The sequence below is a fragment of the Acinonyx jubatus genome, chromosome X (genome assembly GCF_027475565.1).
Source record: "Acinonyx jubatus isolate Ajub_Pintada_27869175 chromosome X, VMU_Ajub_asm_v1.0, whole genome shotgun sequence".
Lineage (NCBI taxonomy): Eukaryota > Metazoa > Chordata > Mammalia > Carnivora > Felidae > Acinonyx > Acinonyx jubatus.
In genome coordinates this window covers 29,613,869-29,630,081 of record NC_069389.1, presented here as the reverse complement: position 1 = coordinate 29,630,081, position 16,213 = coordinate 29,613,869, and the positions used below count along the sequence as shown (strand labels likewise).

Genomic DNA, 16,213 nt, shown 5'->3' with positions numbered 1-16,213 from the left:
TGAGCCAGCCAGGTGCCTCTGAAAGCTTTTCATATTTCAAAAGTAAGAATTAAGGATGGTAGATCTGTATTATGTTGTGCAAATTGTAAAAATGATTAACAGAGGAATGGAGTATTTTAGGAGAATTTGGGTTTTTGTGGTTAAAAATGTCTTATTTTTCTAATTTTGGAGTACAGAGACAATTTTGTAGGTAGTACAAAGAAAGAGATTCATTCAGTAAGCAATTGAGCACAAGCCAGAAAAATGAAGCAACAGGAGTGTGTGTTGGGGGTGGGCAGAGGTGGAGCAGCTAGGGTAGAGGTGGAGAAGGAAGGGAGCTCTAATTAGAGGAAACAAAGATAAAGAAAAATATTGGTTGGCTGGAAACAAAAGTTATTAAAGGGCAGGTGATAGAACTTGGAGAAAAAAGATTTCTTTATAACTCTGAGGCATGGTCAAGAGATTTTCTTAAGTATTATTTTCAAATGTACATTATAAACCTATGAACATAAATCCAGCTAAAAGAAAAATATCACAATACTGGTCATCCCTACTAATTATTCTGGTTTTTAATTTTTCAGTGTTCCATCAATTTTCATAGAAAAGCATGTAGGCTTCTTTCTGCTTGGGAGGTTGGGAGACTGAGGAGCTTATTGGGTGTTAGAGGTTAGGAACCTCAGAGGGGTCTAGGCATTCTTTTGTAAGAGCACTATATATCATAAATGAGAGGTAAGGGAAAGTTGCCAGTTTTCTAATTTCCTGATGTAAAAAAAAACATGGGTTTTTATTTTACATTGCGTTGATTCTTATTCTCAAATCATTTGACGCTAACTCGATTGTTTCTTACATTCAAAATGTTGCTTTGGTCAAAATGTAGTCAGCTCTATGGAAAGATGTGGTTACAACAAAGATGTGGAAAGAAATTGTTAGCAACAGATAAGTATGAAATCCCTCAGTGCCAAGGACAGTGTTTCAGTAAAAGAGAGAAGACATTTCTTTCATTCTTTAGTTTAGATGTAAACCACTGTTTTGGGTTTCTACCAAATTTTCCAGATGGTGAAAGATCTGGGAACATCCCCATCCCCAATGGTCTATTCAATAAATTGCTTCTTTTATAGGAAAAATGGAAAGTAGTCAAAGAGATACAATAAACACACACAAGCACAAGCACAAGCTGAACTAGTCAATTACAGAACTGGAAAGTCAATTTGTAGGGGTGTTTATTCCTCACATATAGAAAAACAAACAAACGAATGAGTGAATCTCATTAAGAACAGGGGCTAGGTCTTATTGGCTTGAATCCTCAGTTCGAACAGTACGTGTTCAATAAATATATGTAGATTGATTGCCTAAGGATATGCCACTTTTCCTATGTCAGGCCCTGGGGTGGGTATTGCGGAGCACAGGAACAGGTTAATGACCTGGGAGGGATTTAGATCCAACTTGGCACAGTGCAAAGCCGAATGAAAAAAGGTTTTAGTCAACACGCAATCAAAGAACAGAGCACCAGAAAAGCAAGTAAGGTTTACTTCACAATTTGCAGCTCTCATCCCCGTTTTAGCGCCTGCGCTCCCAGAGCAATTGCCCTTCATAGGGGGCGCAAAAGGACGTGAGCCCAGAGAATAGAAGCGGCAGCAGGACTGTGGGAAAGTTAGGAAATAGGAAAAACTGAGGGGTTCCTGGGTCCGAGACTGAGTTCGTCCTGGGTTTGAAAAGAGAACTAAAATGTCTTTTGTCACTTTTCTCCTCCTTCCTCCAAATCCCCCGGGAGGAGAAATTGGCTGGGGGGAGGACTTAGTTCACATCAGAGAGACACAGAGTACCGTTCTTTGTTGTAACAGCCACAGCCCAAGAAACGTATGGATTCACAGCTGACGCCTTCCAGAAAAGGACCCACCCAGGCTCCCTGAGAAAAGGAAACCCACGTGACCGCAGGGGGGGTGGGGGGAAGTGAGGCGACCCCGGAGCCAGAACGGCCCGGGGCGGGGCCGGAGACCAAGCTGCTACAAGGAATCGTCCCGCGTAGCCGGTCGTAGGTGAAGGGCTCGCACCAGGCTCGGCGAGTGCCGGACACCGTGGAGGAGACAACTCGTTCCGCGCGCGCCACGCAAGGGGGTTCTTAGAAGTGGGACCGGCTTCGTGCACTGGCAAGGGCCGGGGCGCTCGCGAGCCTCTGGCGCCTGGAGCCCGGAGCCGGGAGCCGAAGCTTGACACCGCCCGGGTGCGGACTCACCGCCCCTACTCGCTCGTCACCGCCTCCCGCAGCCTGGGGCGGGGCCGGGGCGGAGCGAGCCGAACCGCGCCGGGGCGGAGCGGGCGCGGGCAGAGCGCGGCGCGGGGCTGGCGGCGAAGGTCCGCGGCGGAATCGCCGTAGCTGCCGCTGCCGAAGACCCCCCCCACCCGGGCCGGCAGCCCCCGCAGACCCACCTTCCCGGTGCGCGGCGGCTCCGCTGCTTCCCTCCAGAGGAGGTCGGGCTCCCCGCTCTCCGGACCCGCCTGGCGACCTCGCCTCCGGCGGGGCGGGCGGCCGCGGCGCCCGGGGCATGGCTTCGGCGGGCAGCGGCATGGAGGAGGTGCGCGTGTCGGTGCTGACCCCGCTGAAGCTGGTCGGGCTGGTGTGCATCTTCCTGGCGCTGTGTCTGGACCTGGGGGCCGTGCTGAGCCCGGCCTGGGTCACGGCCGACCACCAGTACTACCTGTCCCTGTGGGAGTCCTGCCGGAAACCCGCCAGCTTGGACATCTGGCACTGCGAGTCCACGCTCAGCAGCGGTGAGGGCCCGGCGCGCCGCGACCCCTGCCTCCCGCCCCGCACCTCCCCGCGCCCCACTGCCCGGACGGCCACCGCCTCTCCGCCCCTCCCCAACCTTCTGGGTCCCCTACCCTTGTCCGCCCCGCTCCAGCCTGCCCCTTCGGGGACCCTGGGGCTGCAGCCGCCTCTCTGATGGCCACCCCTCGCCTCTCCTCCGTCCGGGCCGCCAGACCCAATGCGACGTCCCACGCCCTCTCCGTCCTCCGGTGGCCATTCCTTGGGCTCTGGAGTAACACGTATGCTATTTGGGGTCATTGTTATCATTTAAGGCGAGAACCGTGTGGCTGTGTTAAAAACGCAACGCCTTCAACACTCTCTTTAAAAAAAAAAGAAAAAAAAAAAGACCAGCATAAACGCCCCAACTCCGCCGAGACGCTGTGGGTTCTCTGCTCGCTCTTCCCCACTCTATTCTCCCTCCACTCTCAAGGAGGAATTGGCCGGAGTTTACCTCTTCGTGCCCACGTTTCTGCCAGCTCTACTCCACTTTGTCTGGGTTTTCCCCAAGGAGTTGCGGTTTGGGTTTTATTTCCTTAAATTTTTGAGGGATGTGGAAAGTTGGAAGACAGGCGTAATTTCCTTTCCTTTTTTGGTGACACGTCGTTGGTTGTGAGTTGCCCTTCTTTCTCTTCCTCTCCGAATACCTCCTCTCTCCTCCAGACCTTTCTTTCTCTTCCCCATGAGCTACTTACTCACAGATGCCTGGAAAGTTGTGGCGTATTGAGCTAGTACTGGAAACTGCAAATGGATGAGGTGCAGGGTGGAAAAAAGGATAGTCACTGGGGTTACCCAGCCTCAGGAGGAATTTACTCTCCTTGACCCCCACTTGCCTTCCCCTGATTCCCGGTTATGCCGTTAGCAGAATTCTTCCAACTTCAGATTTCTTGCAGCAAACCCCTTTTCCTTGCTAATCTTGATTCTTCAGCTGCTGGGGTCAGTGCTGAGAAAGAGTAATAAAGGCAGAGGAGCTGCCCGTGATTTTACCCACTTACCCACAGGCACCCCCCAAGAAACCGATTAAATTCCTTCGTGACAGTTTGTCTTTTCTGGGACTATTTATGAAGCTTTCCTGGAAACGTTTCAAGTTCCAAGAAAGTTGAAATAGCACAAATGCCACACAAATCCGTTTTACTTTTGTCTTTGGTTTCTTGTTTTAAGAAAGATTAGTTCACTTGGTTAAGTTTCTTCCATAAATTTAATTTTCTGTTTACAAAAGGCTTTTTCTTTGATTTTACTTCAAAATTTCCATTGACGGGTTTCGTCTTTGTTGTTTAATTCACTGTGGAGGGGACTGGTTGGCAGCAGGAGGTCAACATTTAGGTCTTTTAATTCTTTCAGGGTTGGTTGTTTACAACTAAAGATAAAATAAATTGGTAAAATGCCTTTCTCCAGTAACCAGGGGATCCAAATAAACTTTGGAGAGAATATCTTTTCTTTGCCCTCTCCAATAGAAATGGAAATTTATGTAGGAATGCCAGCTTCAGCTTGTCTCCTTAGCAACGTGAATCTTTTGCCCCTTTCTCCTGTCTCCTGAAATAATAGCCCCCTGATTGCATAAAGACTTTTCAGATAGGTTAGAGAAACCAGCTTCTACTCCTATTTTCTTTTCAGACCTGTACGCTTTTCTCTTGGCCAGGAATGTAGGGAATGGGGAGAAGCCAGCTCTAGTTTGTTGAACGGTATGCAGTGTTTGCTAATCTTCGCTTAATTGCCTCCATACCCCTTATCTCAGCTTTTTCTCCTCTCTGGGCAAGGAAATAGGGAGACCCAAGCTTAATGCCAATGTAGTGATAAGAGGTCTGTCTACAAGGTAGAAATTGGAGGCAGGTACCGTTGCTGTCCCCCCCCCCCCCCCCCGTTATTCTACCCTCTTGCTGAAACTCACACCACAGCATTTATTTCTGTCTGGGTTCCTGAAAATCAGCTTCAGTTTTATTTTGCTTAAAATAGTTTTCATCCCAGAAAAAGTATAGTTGGTGAGCAAATGAGGTGGGAGGCATAGAGATGGTTTTGTCTGAAGCTAACTGGAACAAGTTCTTGACTTTCTTTATGTAGTAGCAGTTCATTTTTCCTCTCCAAGGTGGTGGGTGGGGGGTGCAGGAGGAAAGGAAACAAAATATGGAAAATTGCTCCATCTCCCCACTTTACAAAATGTGCTTTCTTAAAATGTTCTGTGAACTTGAACGTTCTATCCACAAATGTTTTGAAATGAAGAGGGAAGCTTGAATTGAAAGGAGCAATTTTCTTGCCTGTTCCAAAGGGCAGGCAGCTTAGTCTGTTTGCTGTGTGGAGTAGCAGAAAGCAGGGAGGGAAATGTCTTCTCTGAAGATTTTAAGAGATCCACTTCATTGTCTCTTGAAATGAATTACCTCGACAGGAACCACCAAGGACAATTTTACCGAAGGCCCTTCACCAGCATCTTCAGGGCTTAATTAAAAACCTTTGTCTTAATTAGAATTAAAACTGCTATGAAGAGGCAAGCTTGTATTTACAGAAGGGAAATTTCAGGAATGTTTCTACTGACGACAATATGTCCTACTTAGGCCCAGTTCCTAGGGAAACTTTCCCTCAGCCGTTATTTTTAAAGCTGCGTTTTAATTTTGGTACCAAATATGCATTGTTTGCTGCTTATACCCGTTTTATGGTTTTAAGCGAAAGCAGAAACATGCCTTTTGTGTGCTGGTCTGTTGAAGGCTGCGTCAGCATTTCTAGTAGGAACCAGTAATGCGGTGTCAGTCAACTGTAATGCTTTTCTCTGTTGTCCCAGTTCAGTGTATGGGGGACAGTCCAGGCGTTCATCCAAAGCTATAAGTTTTGCAAAAGCACAGATGAGAGGACAGGCTAATAGACTGTCATTCGCTGTGGAAACAAATAATAATAAAGTATGCTTGTTAGGAAGTTTAGAATAGGTAGTACTCACATGCCGGCCACAGAATTTCTAAAGATAGTTTTCCCCACTACTGATTTTGGCAGCCTTTTAATAAGTCTTTAATCCTGTGTTTTTTAAATGGCAGTCTCATATTTGTGGCTTTTGCTTAGTCACATTTAGTTTTGATAACTTTGGTTTAGAATACAGTTGTTAGGGTTTCACAGCCACAGCCATTACAAAAGAATCCTTAGTGCAAATCCAAGTGGTTGCAGAGTGCTGATCCCTAAACTCCACATCACACATACTATGTAACCTCTAGGGTGGTTTTATGTTTCTTCTTGAAAATTTATAAATATGTATAGCTATTTCATATAAATCAGATTGCTTTTTTTGATGTCTTTGTGATTTATTGACTAAGCAAAAAGCAAGGACATGCAGATGGCCAAATGAACACGTTTTACTGACGTGATTTTAGGATATAACAAGTGCATTTATCCATCTTTCCATCTACAAAATCTATCCAGCTTTTTCGTCCATGAAATACTTGATCAAATAGTGCCTTTTTCAAGGAATATTAACATCATTGTGCACTGTCCTAAAAATAGCTACATTTGTAGCATGAGTCACTGGCAGTTTTGAAATGGCAGTGCACTGTGTGCTAATAACAGGTGAATATTATTATTTTTAGTTGACAAGAAGTTTTCTTAAGAGTGCTATATATGTAGCTCATTTTCTTAAAACTGTAGTATAAAATTCTACTTTAAAAGGCAATATAAGAAAACCCGTCTTAGGTCGTAGTTTACAATAAACCAAACTACCTAAACACCTGCAAATCTTAGAAAATCAGAGGTATAGTGATCCTGAATTCAGTTGTATATCATCCGTGCATATTTTGAATCCATACGTTCATTGGGAAAGAGAATTTTATTGGGAAACCTTACAATGTGATGTACTCCAGGAAAGGTTCAGCTTGTTGCTTGGTATGAGTTGATATTGATGAGTGTTTACAAATAGCTCCTCAAGCCTGGAGGTCAGGATGGTTAGATATTCTTCTGGCTTTCCGAAAGAGTACTTAAGTAAAACAAATGCAGTTTTATTTAACCTGCACAGGATAGATGGGTGGAAAGGTACATGAAGAGTAGCACCTAGCACCAAAACTTTCTCAATAAACTGAAGAAAACCAGGTATTACTTCTTTCACGATCTTCTTGATGATTTTCTTTTAACGTCTCCTAAGATTTTCAAGCTCCCAAGATTGACTTTTACAAAGGACGTTTTAATTTGTGGGCAGATATAGTTCCTCTTTTGCTCACATTTATAGAATGATTGTAATCTCCAGGGAACCATTTAGATCAGTCTTTGTCAGCAAAGGGATTTGATGAGTGTGTGAGAAGCCTTGCCTTTCATAAACCATTTCACAATAAAACCAAAACAAACAAAGGCATATCTCAAGCAATAGATTTTTCCTGCTGTCAGAAATATATTTTAGGAATTTCTTTCAAGTTTCTGTTAATAGTAAGACCACTTAGCAAGACCATAGATACATCCAGTACTACTAGATATATTAGTGAAAAGGATTGTAGATGCTTCAAAATAACTCCCTGGGATACGTCACCTAAATACCACTGTAAACTTGTCTATGAACAATGCTAAATTATAACTTAATCCTGTGGGAGGGCAGAGTAGTGTTTTGGACAATACATAAAACTTTGGATTCAAACTGCCCTGAACTTGGCCACTTGACCAGTCATGTGAATTCATACAATTTAATGTCCTCAAATGGTTTGTCATTAAGATTATATAGGTAAAAGTACCTGCTTATTAGGGTTGTGTTTCCTCCTTATTATGTATTCAGAAAAACAAACCCAAATATTGCAGATTTTTTTTGGATAATTGAGGAATCCCCCCCCCCCTACTTAAAAGGTAAACTATCTTTGCATTGAATAATGAAGTGTGCTATTAGTTTTGATTTTAAATTTTGCTATGGATTACCAAGCATTTAACATTGATCTTGGTAGATCATGATCACACAACTCTTTTCTAATAGCTACCTATTTTGTCAGTAGTGTTACACAGCAGACATCTCAATTATTCCCAGTGTCACTGTAAACTTGCAAGGTAGCTAATGTTATCCCTATATGTTATTGAAGAGATCAGGTGTTTTTATAAGTTTACCAAGTTTTCAGTCAGTGGTAAAGACAGGTTTTTTTCTGGGTTTTTATAAATTTACCAACTTTTCAATCAGTGGTAGAGACAGATTTTTTTCCAAAAGAGTACCAGTTATTAATGCTGGGAAACAAACCACCCCCAAAGTTAGTAGTATAAAACAACAATCATTTTATTATGCTTATGACTTCTGTGGGCCAAGAATTCAGATAGGGCATAATGAGGATGGTGTATCTGGGCTCTGGGATATCTGGGGGCATAGCTGAGGGTGACTTGAATGGCTGGGGACTGGAACATCTGGAACTGCAGGATCCTCTTCCAAATGGTTTCACTGGGTTTGGCGCCTTGGTGGAAATGGCTGGGAGACTGGATTCCCCGGGGACTAGCCTTCTGTCTACAAATAGAGAACTTCTACCCTCTCTAGGTGGTTTATAGTCTTTGGTTTATAGTCTCAAATGACCGAGCCCCAAACCGATTAAGAATCTGGACCTAATCTGCTACTTCATATTGTTGATAAATTTTAGTTTTTTTAAAGAAAGTTTTGTATGAGTCTGATGAGATAGATGCTTTGTACGTGGACCCTAAAATGTTAAAATTTAAGACAGGAGCCATGTTTTGTAGTGCTAGAAAGGTATTGGAGTTGCAGCATTGTTTTTTGTTTGCTTGTTTTTCCCTTGTTTTAATAACATAATTCTTTTCCTGATAATTGCCCATATACTGAATTGCAGAATCATAGCACATTTGGGGTAGAAAATATTTCAAAATTCTTAAAAAAATTTTTTTGATGTTTATTTTTGAGAGAGAGAGACAGAGAGACAAGAGTGTGAGCAGGGGAAGGACAAAGAGAGAGGCAGACACAGAATCCAAAACAGGCTCCAGGCTCTGAGTTGTCAGCACAGAGCTTGACACGGGGTTATAACTCACAAACTGTGAGATCATGACCTGAGCCGAAATCAAGAGTTGGTCGCTCAACCGACTGAGCTACCCAGACACCCCTAGATGTCTACTTTTTTTATAAGGTTATTTATCATCCAAGATTTGATTTCACAAAGAATTTAAGGTCTTCAGATAGACTCATATGTTGATAAGTCTGTTAAGTTTTAGATGTTTATTATCATTAAATTTACATTGTTGTCATGACTAGTCCTTAAAAATCAACAAAACTTGTTTTTCTTTAAATTTCTCCATGATAGGATACTTTATTTATTCATTTTTTATTATTTTTTTTTTATTTTGAGAGAGACAGAGCATGAGTCGGGGGCGGGGGGTGCGGACAGAGAGAGAGAGATACACAGAATCTGAAGCAGATTCCAGGCTCTGAACTGTCATCACAGAGCCTGACATGGGGCTTGAATTCACCACTGTGACATCATGACCTGAGCTGAGGTCAGATGCTCAACCAACTGAGCCACCCAGGCACCCCTATGATAGAATACTTTAAAACATCTGTTTAATTCTACTTTGAATCACAATTGAAAAATATGTGGAAGGCAGTCATGTAAGTTTCTTAAATTGATTAAATGAATATAAATTTCACTAGATCAAGTTTTTACTGCATTCTGACCTTATTTTTAAAAAGATACATTTACTTATCAAAAGAGATGGATTTTTCCTTAGAATTTCATCCTTATATGTGAAAGGCACTGACAGCTAAATCTTACCGGTCTTTTCAAAGTATTGGATCATCTCCCTTGAAAATTAGACAAGGACACCATTCCTTACCCTTTTTTGCTTCTATATTTGTATGGGATTTTAAGACACTAGTACACCATCACTTTTCTATTCTGTTGTAGTCTTCGTTCTTTTGGCACCAAAGACTCCCATTAAAAAAGAAAACAAAACAGAAAACCTATGAAAATGAGGCCTCCATGGCTCCCAGAGCACCAAGAAAAAATACCTAGGAGATTATTTTTGTCTCTACTAGCTTATTAACTGGAAGATTTTAAATGATAGTTTAATGAGGCATGTTTCAACATGTCACCTATCAATTCTCTTTTCAAAATATATGTTTATTAGCAAGAAGATGTTTAAACACGGAAGTTGGGGTCCCTGAGTGACATGACATATCCTTAAATGTGTATAAAAGCACACCCACAAACAACTCAAATTTCCATCAAAAGGTGTTTTATTGCTCTCATGTTTTTAGGTCCCTAAACCAAAAGTTGATCAATGTTGCCATAATACTTTGTGAATACAATCTGGTGTCGTCCGTTCCTAGCACCATTAGGTGACTTAAGGAGAGAAATGATCTTTCCTCTTTCCTAACGTCTCACACGTACCCAAAGTTAACTTTGTTAAAATATAGTCATTGACTTAATAGCAGGGAGTAGGCATTATCCTGGTACAGTTAGTCAGTTAGCTAGCGCTGTACCAGGTGGTGATGGTAAAGTGATGAATGAAACACTTTCCTTCAAACAAATTAACAAAATCATATAAATGTACAAACTAATGTAAAGGAGGAAATGTAAGTTCAACTTCTGCAGAGGGATAGAAGAGATCTCCTCTAAAGAAGTTTGGTAACAGGAAACCACTAACTTACTAGTTTTATCCCTCCCATACTTACTAAGAAGGTATCTTAATACTGATCATGGGTGACTGTCTAGTTGTCTTCCATCTACCTTTTGACTATTAATAGCTACTCTAAACCCATCACAGAAGATGTTTAGTTGCTTAGAGGAAGATCGAGTACTGATTAGCGGGCAGCAAGCAATTTACTGTCCCACTGCAGCGCAGGTCATGATCTCACAGTTCAGGAGTTTGAATTGGGGAGGGGGTGGGGGAGGGAAAGAGAGAGAGAGAGAGAAAGAGAGAAGAAAGAGAAGAAAGACTCTCTCTCTCTTTCTCTTTCTCTCTCTCTCTTTCTCTTTCTCTCTCTCGCTCTCCCTTTCTCTCTCCTCTCTCTCTTCCTGCGTGTCCTCGTCCGTGTGCGGGTCTTCCTGCTTTTCCAGATAATTATCCAAGTTTTCTAAATCGCAAAATTGCAACCTTCGTAGGTTTTTTCCTAAGAGTAGGGAAGGCTCATCACAACTCTGGAAATACCATGATTAGGAATTACTATCGAGAAATACCAGTACCTGTTAGATAATATTAGTTACCATCAAATGTTAATGAAAGCTTTCTAACATGGTAAGAAACAACAGTCCTTAGTGGTGATGGTGTAGTTTTGTTTTTTGTTTTCTTTTTTATCTAAATTCTGAAACATGCTTTAAAAGAAGGGCTTTTTGCTAAGCACTGTATATAATGGTCTTATTTTGGGGAAAAGACCCCATATGTTATGGTATTTAGATGATAAATTGCATTTTCACCAAATTTTTTAAGAGAATTCTGTGAAGCAGCTAAAACGACCCTTTATTTGTTAAAGAAAAGGAGATGTGTATTTTTCTAACATCAACACAAAATAATTCAAGAGACTTGAACGAAGCTGTCATAAATTGAAAATTTGTAATTTGTCTGGCATTTTTGGACAACCAGAGTTTTCCAGAATTTTGGCAAAACTGACCTGCACTTTGGTCATTACAGTTGTTGCATCACTTATTTGCGCAGTTACCCAGGGTCATTTATGTGCTTAAAATCAGGTTCGCCCTGCAGTTTGACACATTTTTTAATTTATAAATTGTCCTGAAGAGTAGGACTCTAATTTGTATCATTGCAACTTGATTGACACTGTACCTCAAGTAGGTCCTTTTCTAAAATTCCATTTCACTTTGCACAGCACATGGCAGTGTCTATACTGTCATTTTGTAAAAGACACATAGTTGTTTGCTTTAAACATCTGTTTGCACGTGAAGAATGTTAGATTTGCTATTACTTACTTGAAGAGACATTGTCATTTTAATTATTGAAATGAGAATCGCAATTCTTTTCTGGCCTTTGTTTGTGTCTACGTCTCATGGAGTAGCTGGAAATTAATGCAACACTGATGGATTTAGGTCAGAATGCAATTTAGCCAAGAAAACAAAGTTTCAACTCCCTCAGTAATGGTTTTGGTTTTCCACTTCATTTGCCACATGCAGACTAAAAAACTCAAGTATATCATTTGATACTTCTGGAAATATTTTGGCTGTTAAGTCAATAGTTATTTTCCTTTTCCACAAAATAACAGCACCATTTCAATTCAATTTTTCATATATGAGGATATGGACTTATTGTCCAACTCGGAAGTATATAGCATTAATCTCAAAATAAATTCTTAAAGTACAATTGATGGAAATAATTAAATGCCATAATTTCTAATGAGATGAGCTATTCGGGAAAAAGACACGGCCTTCTGTGAAGAAATGGAGATGTTGGAGAATTTGGGTTTGACATGTTATTCTGTAATGGGAGCTTTTTTTCCTCTTAAATAAGTATAAACCATCCCATTATTTCCAGTTCCTGATAATAAAATGGAATTGGCAATAGTGAGTTTGCTTTCTGAGCTCTCACCAATGTAATGAAAAGAACTTTAAATGTTTGGCTATAAATATGTCCTACAAGTGAATAAAAACTATCTGGATGAACCGAAGGTTTGAGTTGAATAATACAGCTAATGTGAGTGAATTAGGGAGGATTTAGGGATGAGCTGTGAGGTGGTATCACGATGATAGAGAAAGATCATTCTCTCTTTGAGGTTGAACGGTAAATGATTTTAATTGTACGAATGGATATCATTTTGATTAATGTAACTCTTTTTGGAAAACTCAAAGGTGAAAATAAAAGTGACTGGCGAATTTGAATGTGATTATAAAAGTTATTTTTTTTAACAATCAGTATTATAATTTGGGATGAGAACTGTAGAATAGTGATACCCCTATATTAAAACATTAAAATACATTTAGGAAAATACTACCCACGGGAACAGTGGGAGTTGAATTTATAAGGTTAAAAATCTGTTTCTTCGTTGCTTTTTAAATTTTACCTAATTTCCTAGAAGAAGTGACAATTGTGTGCTCAGGGATTTACAGAAGGTAGAACTAATTTCAGCGTATAAGCAATACCTGCAGAGGTAAATAAATTAGGCAGTGTTTGACAAGTTAAAGGTTTTGAAATAAAGTGGGTGGAGGAAAGCTTTAGGCACTGGTATAGTGCCTTTGACCTTGGTTCAAAAGTATGGAAGGTGTATTGTCATTAAGATTTTGCCTTTACTGAAAAATGGAAGTAGATTTGACCACAAATTCCCTAAAGGGATGTGAATTCTCCAATTTGGCAATTATGATGTGGCCCATAGAATTTTCATAATGCAGCAGCAATTTCAGACCAGTCTCCTGTATTAGACTGTAAAGTAAGTCAGCACAATTCTGCAGAATACTAAAGCATTTATAGACATTGGAAACTCTGGTGCCAGATAATAAAAATACCTTGAAAGAGGACTTGAATTTAGTTCCTGAGTTGCATATTAATGCTGGACTTGATGTTATGACATAAGGACTGCCCAGTTTTTATTCTGTAACTGTAGGGGAAAGTATAACATTATATATATTCATTCCTATTACATTTTTCCTTTTTTTTTTTCTGGTGGAAAAAGCACTAGTAGAGAAGCACATGCTTATCTTGAGCATTTGCTTTCATAGGTGCACTTCCAATACCTTCTGTGTGTCATTGTGTCAGTTTGGCCAAAATAATAGTAGTTCCCCACCACCCTTACCTGTGTGGGATATGTTCTAAGACCCCCAGTGAATGCCTGAAACTGTGGGTAGTACTGAACCCTAGATATACTATGTTTTTTCCTATTTACATATACCTGTGATAAAGTTTAATTTTTAAGTTAGACACAGTAAGAGATTAGCAACAATAACTAAGATTATAAAACTGAAGAGTTATAACAATATACTATAATAAAAGTTATGTAAATGCAAGCTCTCTCTCAGAATATTGTATTGTGCTGTACTCATCCTTGTGATGATATGAGATGATAAAATGCCTACATGATGAAATGAAGTGAGGTGAATGATACAGGCACTGTAACATAGCCTTAGGCTACTTTTGACCTTCTGATGATCCGTTAGGAGGAGAAGCCTCTGCTTCCAGACTGGACTGCCTTTGACCCCGGGGTAACTGAAACCATGGAAAGCAGAACTGCAGATGAGGGGGACTACTATACTCCCTGTATACCATGGCAGCCTCATTTTAGGTTTGATTCGATACATCTCAGCCCATTTGAGTCCTCACTGGTTCCTAGACCAAGGAGGTACATTTTGTCATCAAAACTCATTACCACTTGTTCTCAGAGATCTTGGAAACCAAACTCAACATTTCAAATCACCTGGCGTGACAGTGAACAATGACCAGTTTTAATTGTGCACAGCACTGCAATTTGTAAAATATCACCACAGCCATTGAGGTTCTGTGGAGCTGGTTTGTGTTCACTGCTCCACGACAGTGTCAGTTCATCATTTATAAAAATGTGTAAAACTATTGCAGAGTAATAAATCTCTAAGTAGTCTCAACACATCACCTGACTAAATGCTGTGAGGGCTATAAAATTGTGGAACTAAGATTGATATAGAAATTAACCAATTATGAGAACTTAAAATAGATGATTTTTTTTAAAGAAATGGGGCTGAAAATTGACAATTTTATGACATTTTAATTTGTTTTGCAAACACTGTATATGGGATAGCAAGTATTTGTGTCCTGCACACCTTCTAATGGATAAACCATTAGTGTAGAGACAAGTTTTCTGGTCACTTATTATACTGTTACCATAAAATTGTTCAAGTTCTGTAGTATATATCTTGTTAAATCTACATTTGGTAAATAAGTAAATATATGTGTATACATGAAGCCCAATGTATATTATTTTAATGGCCATTAGTAGGTATCTCTAAAACTATTTTTCAGTTTTTTATAATCCCCCATATTCTAGTATTATTCAGCAACAAAGAAGAAATGGTATCAGGCCGATCTACATAGTCCCTGACTATAGCTCACCCGTAAAGCAGGCCGGTCCTAATATGTGGACAATGGATTCTAGCTGTTGATGGAAAGAGATAGTGTTCTCCGCTCCAGGGTACCTAGTGATGAACTGTGAAAAGTGCCCTAGGTCTTACTGACTATGGTAGCCATATTGAATCAATTTTTCAGCTTCCTGATTGATGTTCAACTGATCATCAAGTTAAAGCTTTGGTCCTGGGCAACCTGCCTGAGTGAAGCATTCCAAATGGATATAATGACAACAATCTCAAAAGTTGGCACTGTGTACCAGAGATATAGCCTCAGTACTTCAGTGTAAGCCCCAGCTTTCTGGCCAGGGCGGTGGCAGACATGGCCCAATTCTAGTCTTTTGTAAAATAAAATGGCTTCTCTGCTTGAACAGGCATTATCTGTGGTTATGGGCCAAAGGGAAGGGTAGCAATATTACAGTGTGATATTGGTAATATGCCTTTTTGACTTTATGTCTAGGATGACTTCCTCATTAGCCACAAATGTCAGTACTAAAAATAAATATAGGACAGAGGAAAATCAGAACTGGTTGTATTTACTTACTTTTTAGAACTATTTCCTGTGCTATAAGAACCCCCCTTCCTAATTAGGTCCTAGTCCCTTTTAATAAGTGTTATTCTCTTGGTGGCTTCTGGTGCATTTTATTGGTTTCCCATATGAAATAAAGTATTACCATTTTCAGGATATTCGACATTTTGTGACTAGGATTTTTTTGTACTTTTCTCTTGCTAAATTGCATAGGCATCACTTTGCACTCCTGTATTAGTCACTTATCAAATTGACTTCATAATGAAATTATTATTGTCTGAAAGACCTTTACCTAGAAAAACCTTCAACATTTATAAATGATATGTCAAGTACAGACCACGGGTCTGCAAAATTTAGCTGAAGGGTCAAAGCAAGCCCACCACCTGTTTTTGTAGATAAAGTTTTATTGGGACACAGCCATGCTCATCCATTTACATATCATCTTTGGCTGTTTTCACACCACGCAGCAGAGGTTGAATAGTTGTAAGAGACCCTGACCTGCAAAGCTGAAAATACTGTCTGGCCCTTTATAGGGAAAGTTTGCCTATTTTTTTCTGTCTTAGTTTGTTTTCACAAAATGCAAATGCCTGTATTTTAGCTATTCTTTGAGGATATTTAAAGTAGAGAAAAGTGATCAAGATCAATTCCTTTTTTATCTTGAGTGAAAAGTGGAAGCAGTCAAATGGATGGTATTTTATACATATGTATTGGGCTGTGTGAAAGAGCTTATCAGAAAAAAGCAATCTTTTAAGGTACTTTTTAAATGAGTGAATAGTTGTATCTTGACTTAAAATTAACTCTTTAAAAGTTCTTAATTTGGAGAAAGTTGCTAAAAGTAATGATCATTTTATGCAAATAATGGTCCAACTAGAAAATATTCAGCATAGGCCCTTTTAAAGAATCTGATGGATGAACGGATGGATTTTTTTTTTGTGCCCCAAACAC

The 16,213-nt window shown here is 40.2% G+C and overlaps 1 protein-coding gene and 1 long non-coding RNA gene across 2 annotated transcripts in view; one reads left to right on the top strand and one right to left on the bottom strand.

Moving 5' to 3' along the window:
- Window positions 1–3,922, bottom strand: part of LOC128311580 (uncharacterized) — a 28,894-nt gene extending 24,972 nt beyond the window's left edge. The window contains exon 1 of the long non-coding RNA XR_008290070.1: window positions 3,237–3,922. This is a non-coding gene — a long non-coding RNA (uncharacterized LOC128311580). The remainder of the gene's footprint in view (window positions 1–3,236) is intronic.
- TMEM47 (transmembrane protein 47) overlaps window positions 1,970–16,213 on the top strand; it is a 30,204-nt gene continuing 15,960 nt past the window's right edge. The window contains exon 1 of the mRNA XM_027054422.2: window positions 1,970–2,748. Within this exon, the coding sequence (XP_026910223.1) occupies window positions 2,523–2,748 (226 nt within the window). The 5' untranslated portion in view covers window positions 1,970–2,522. The remainder of the gene's footprint in view (window positions 2,749–16,213) is intronic.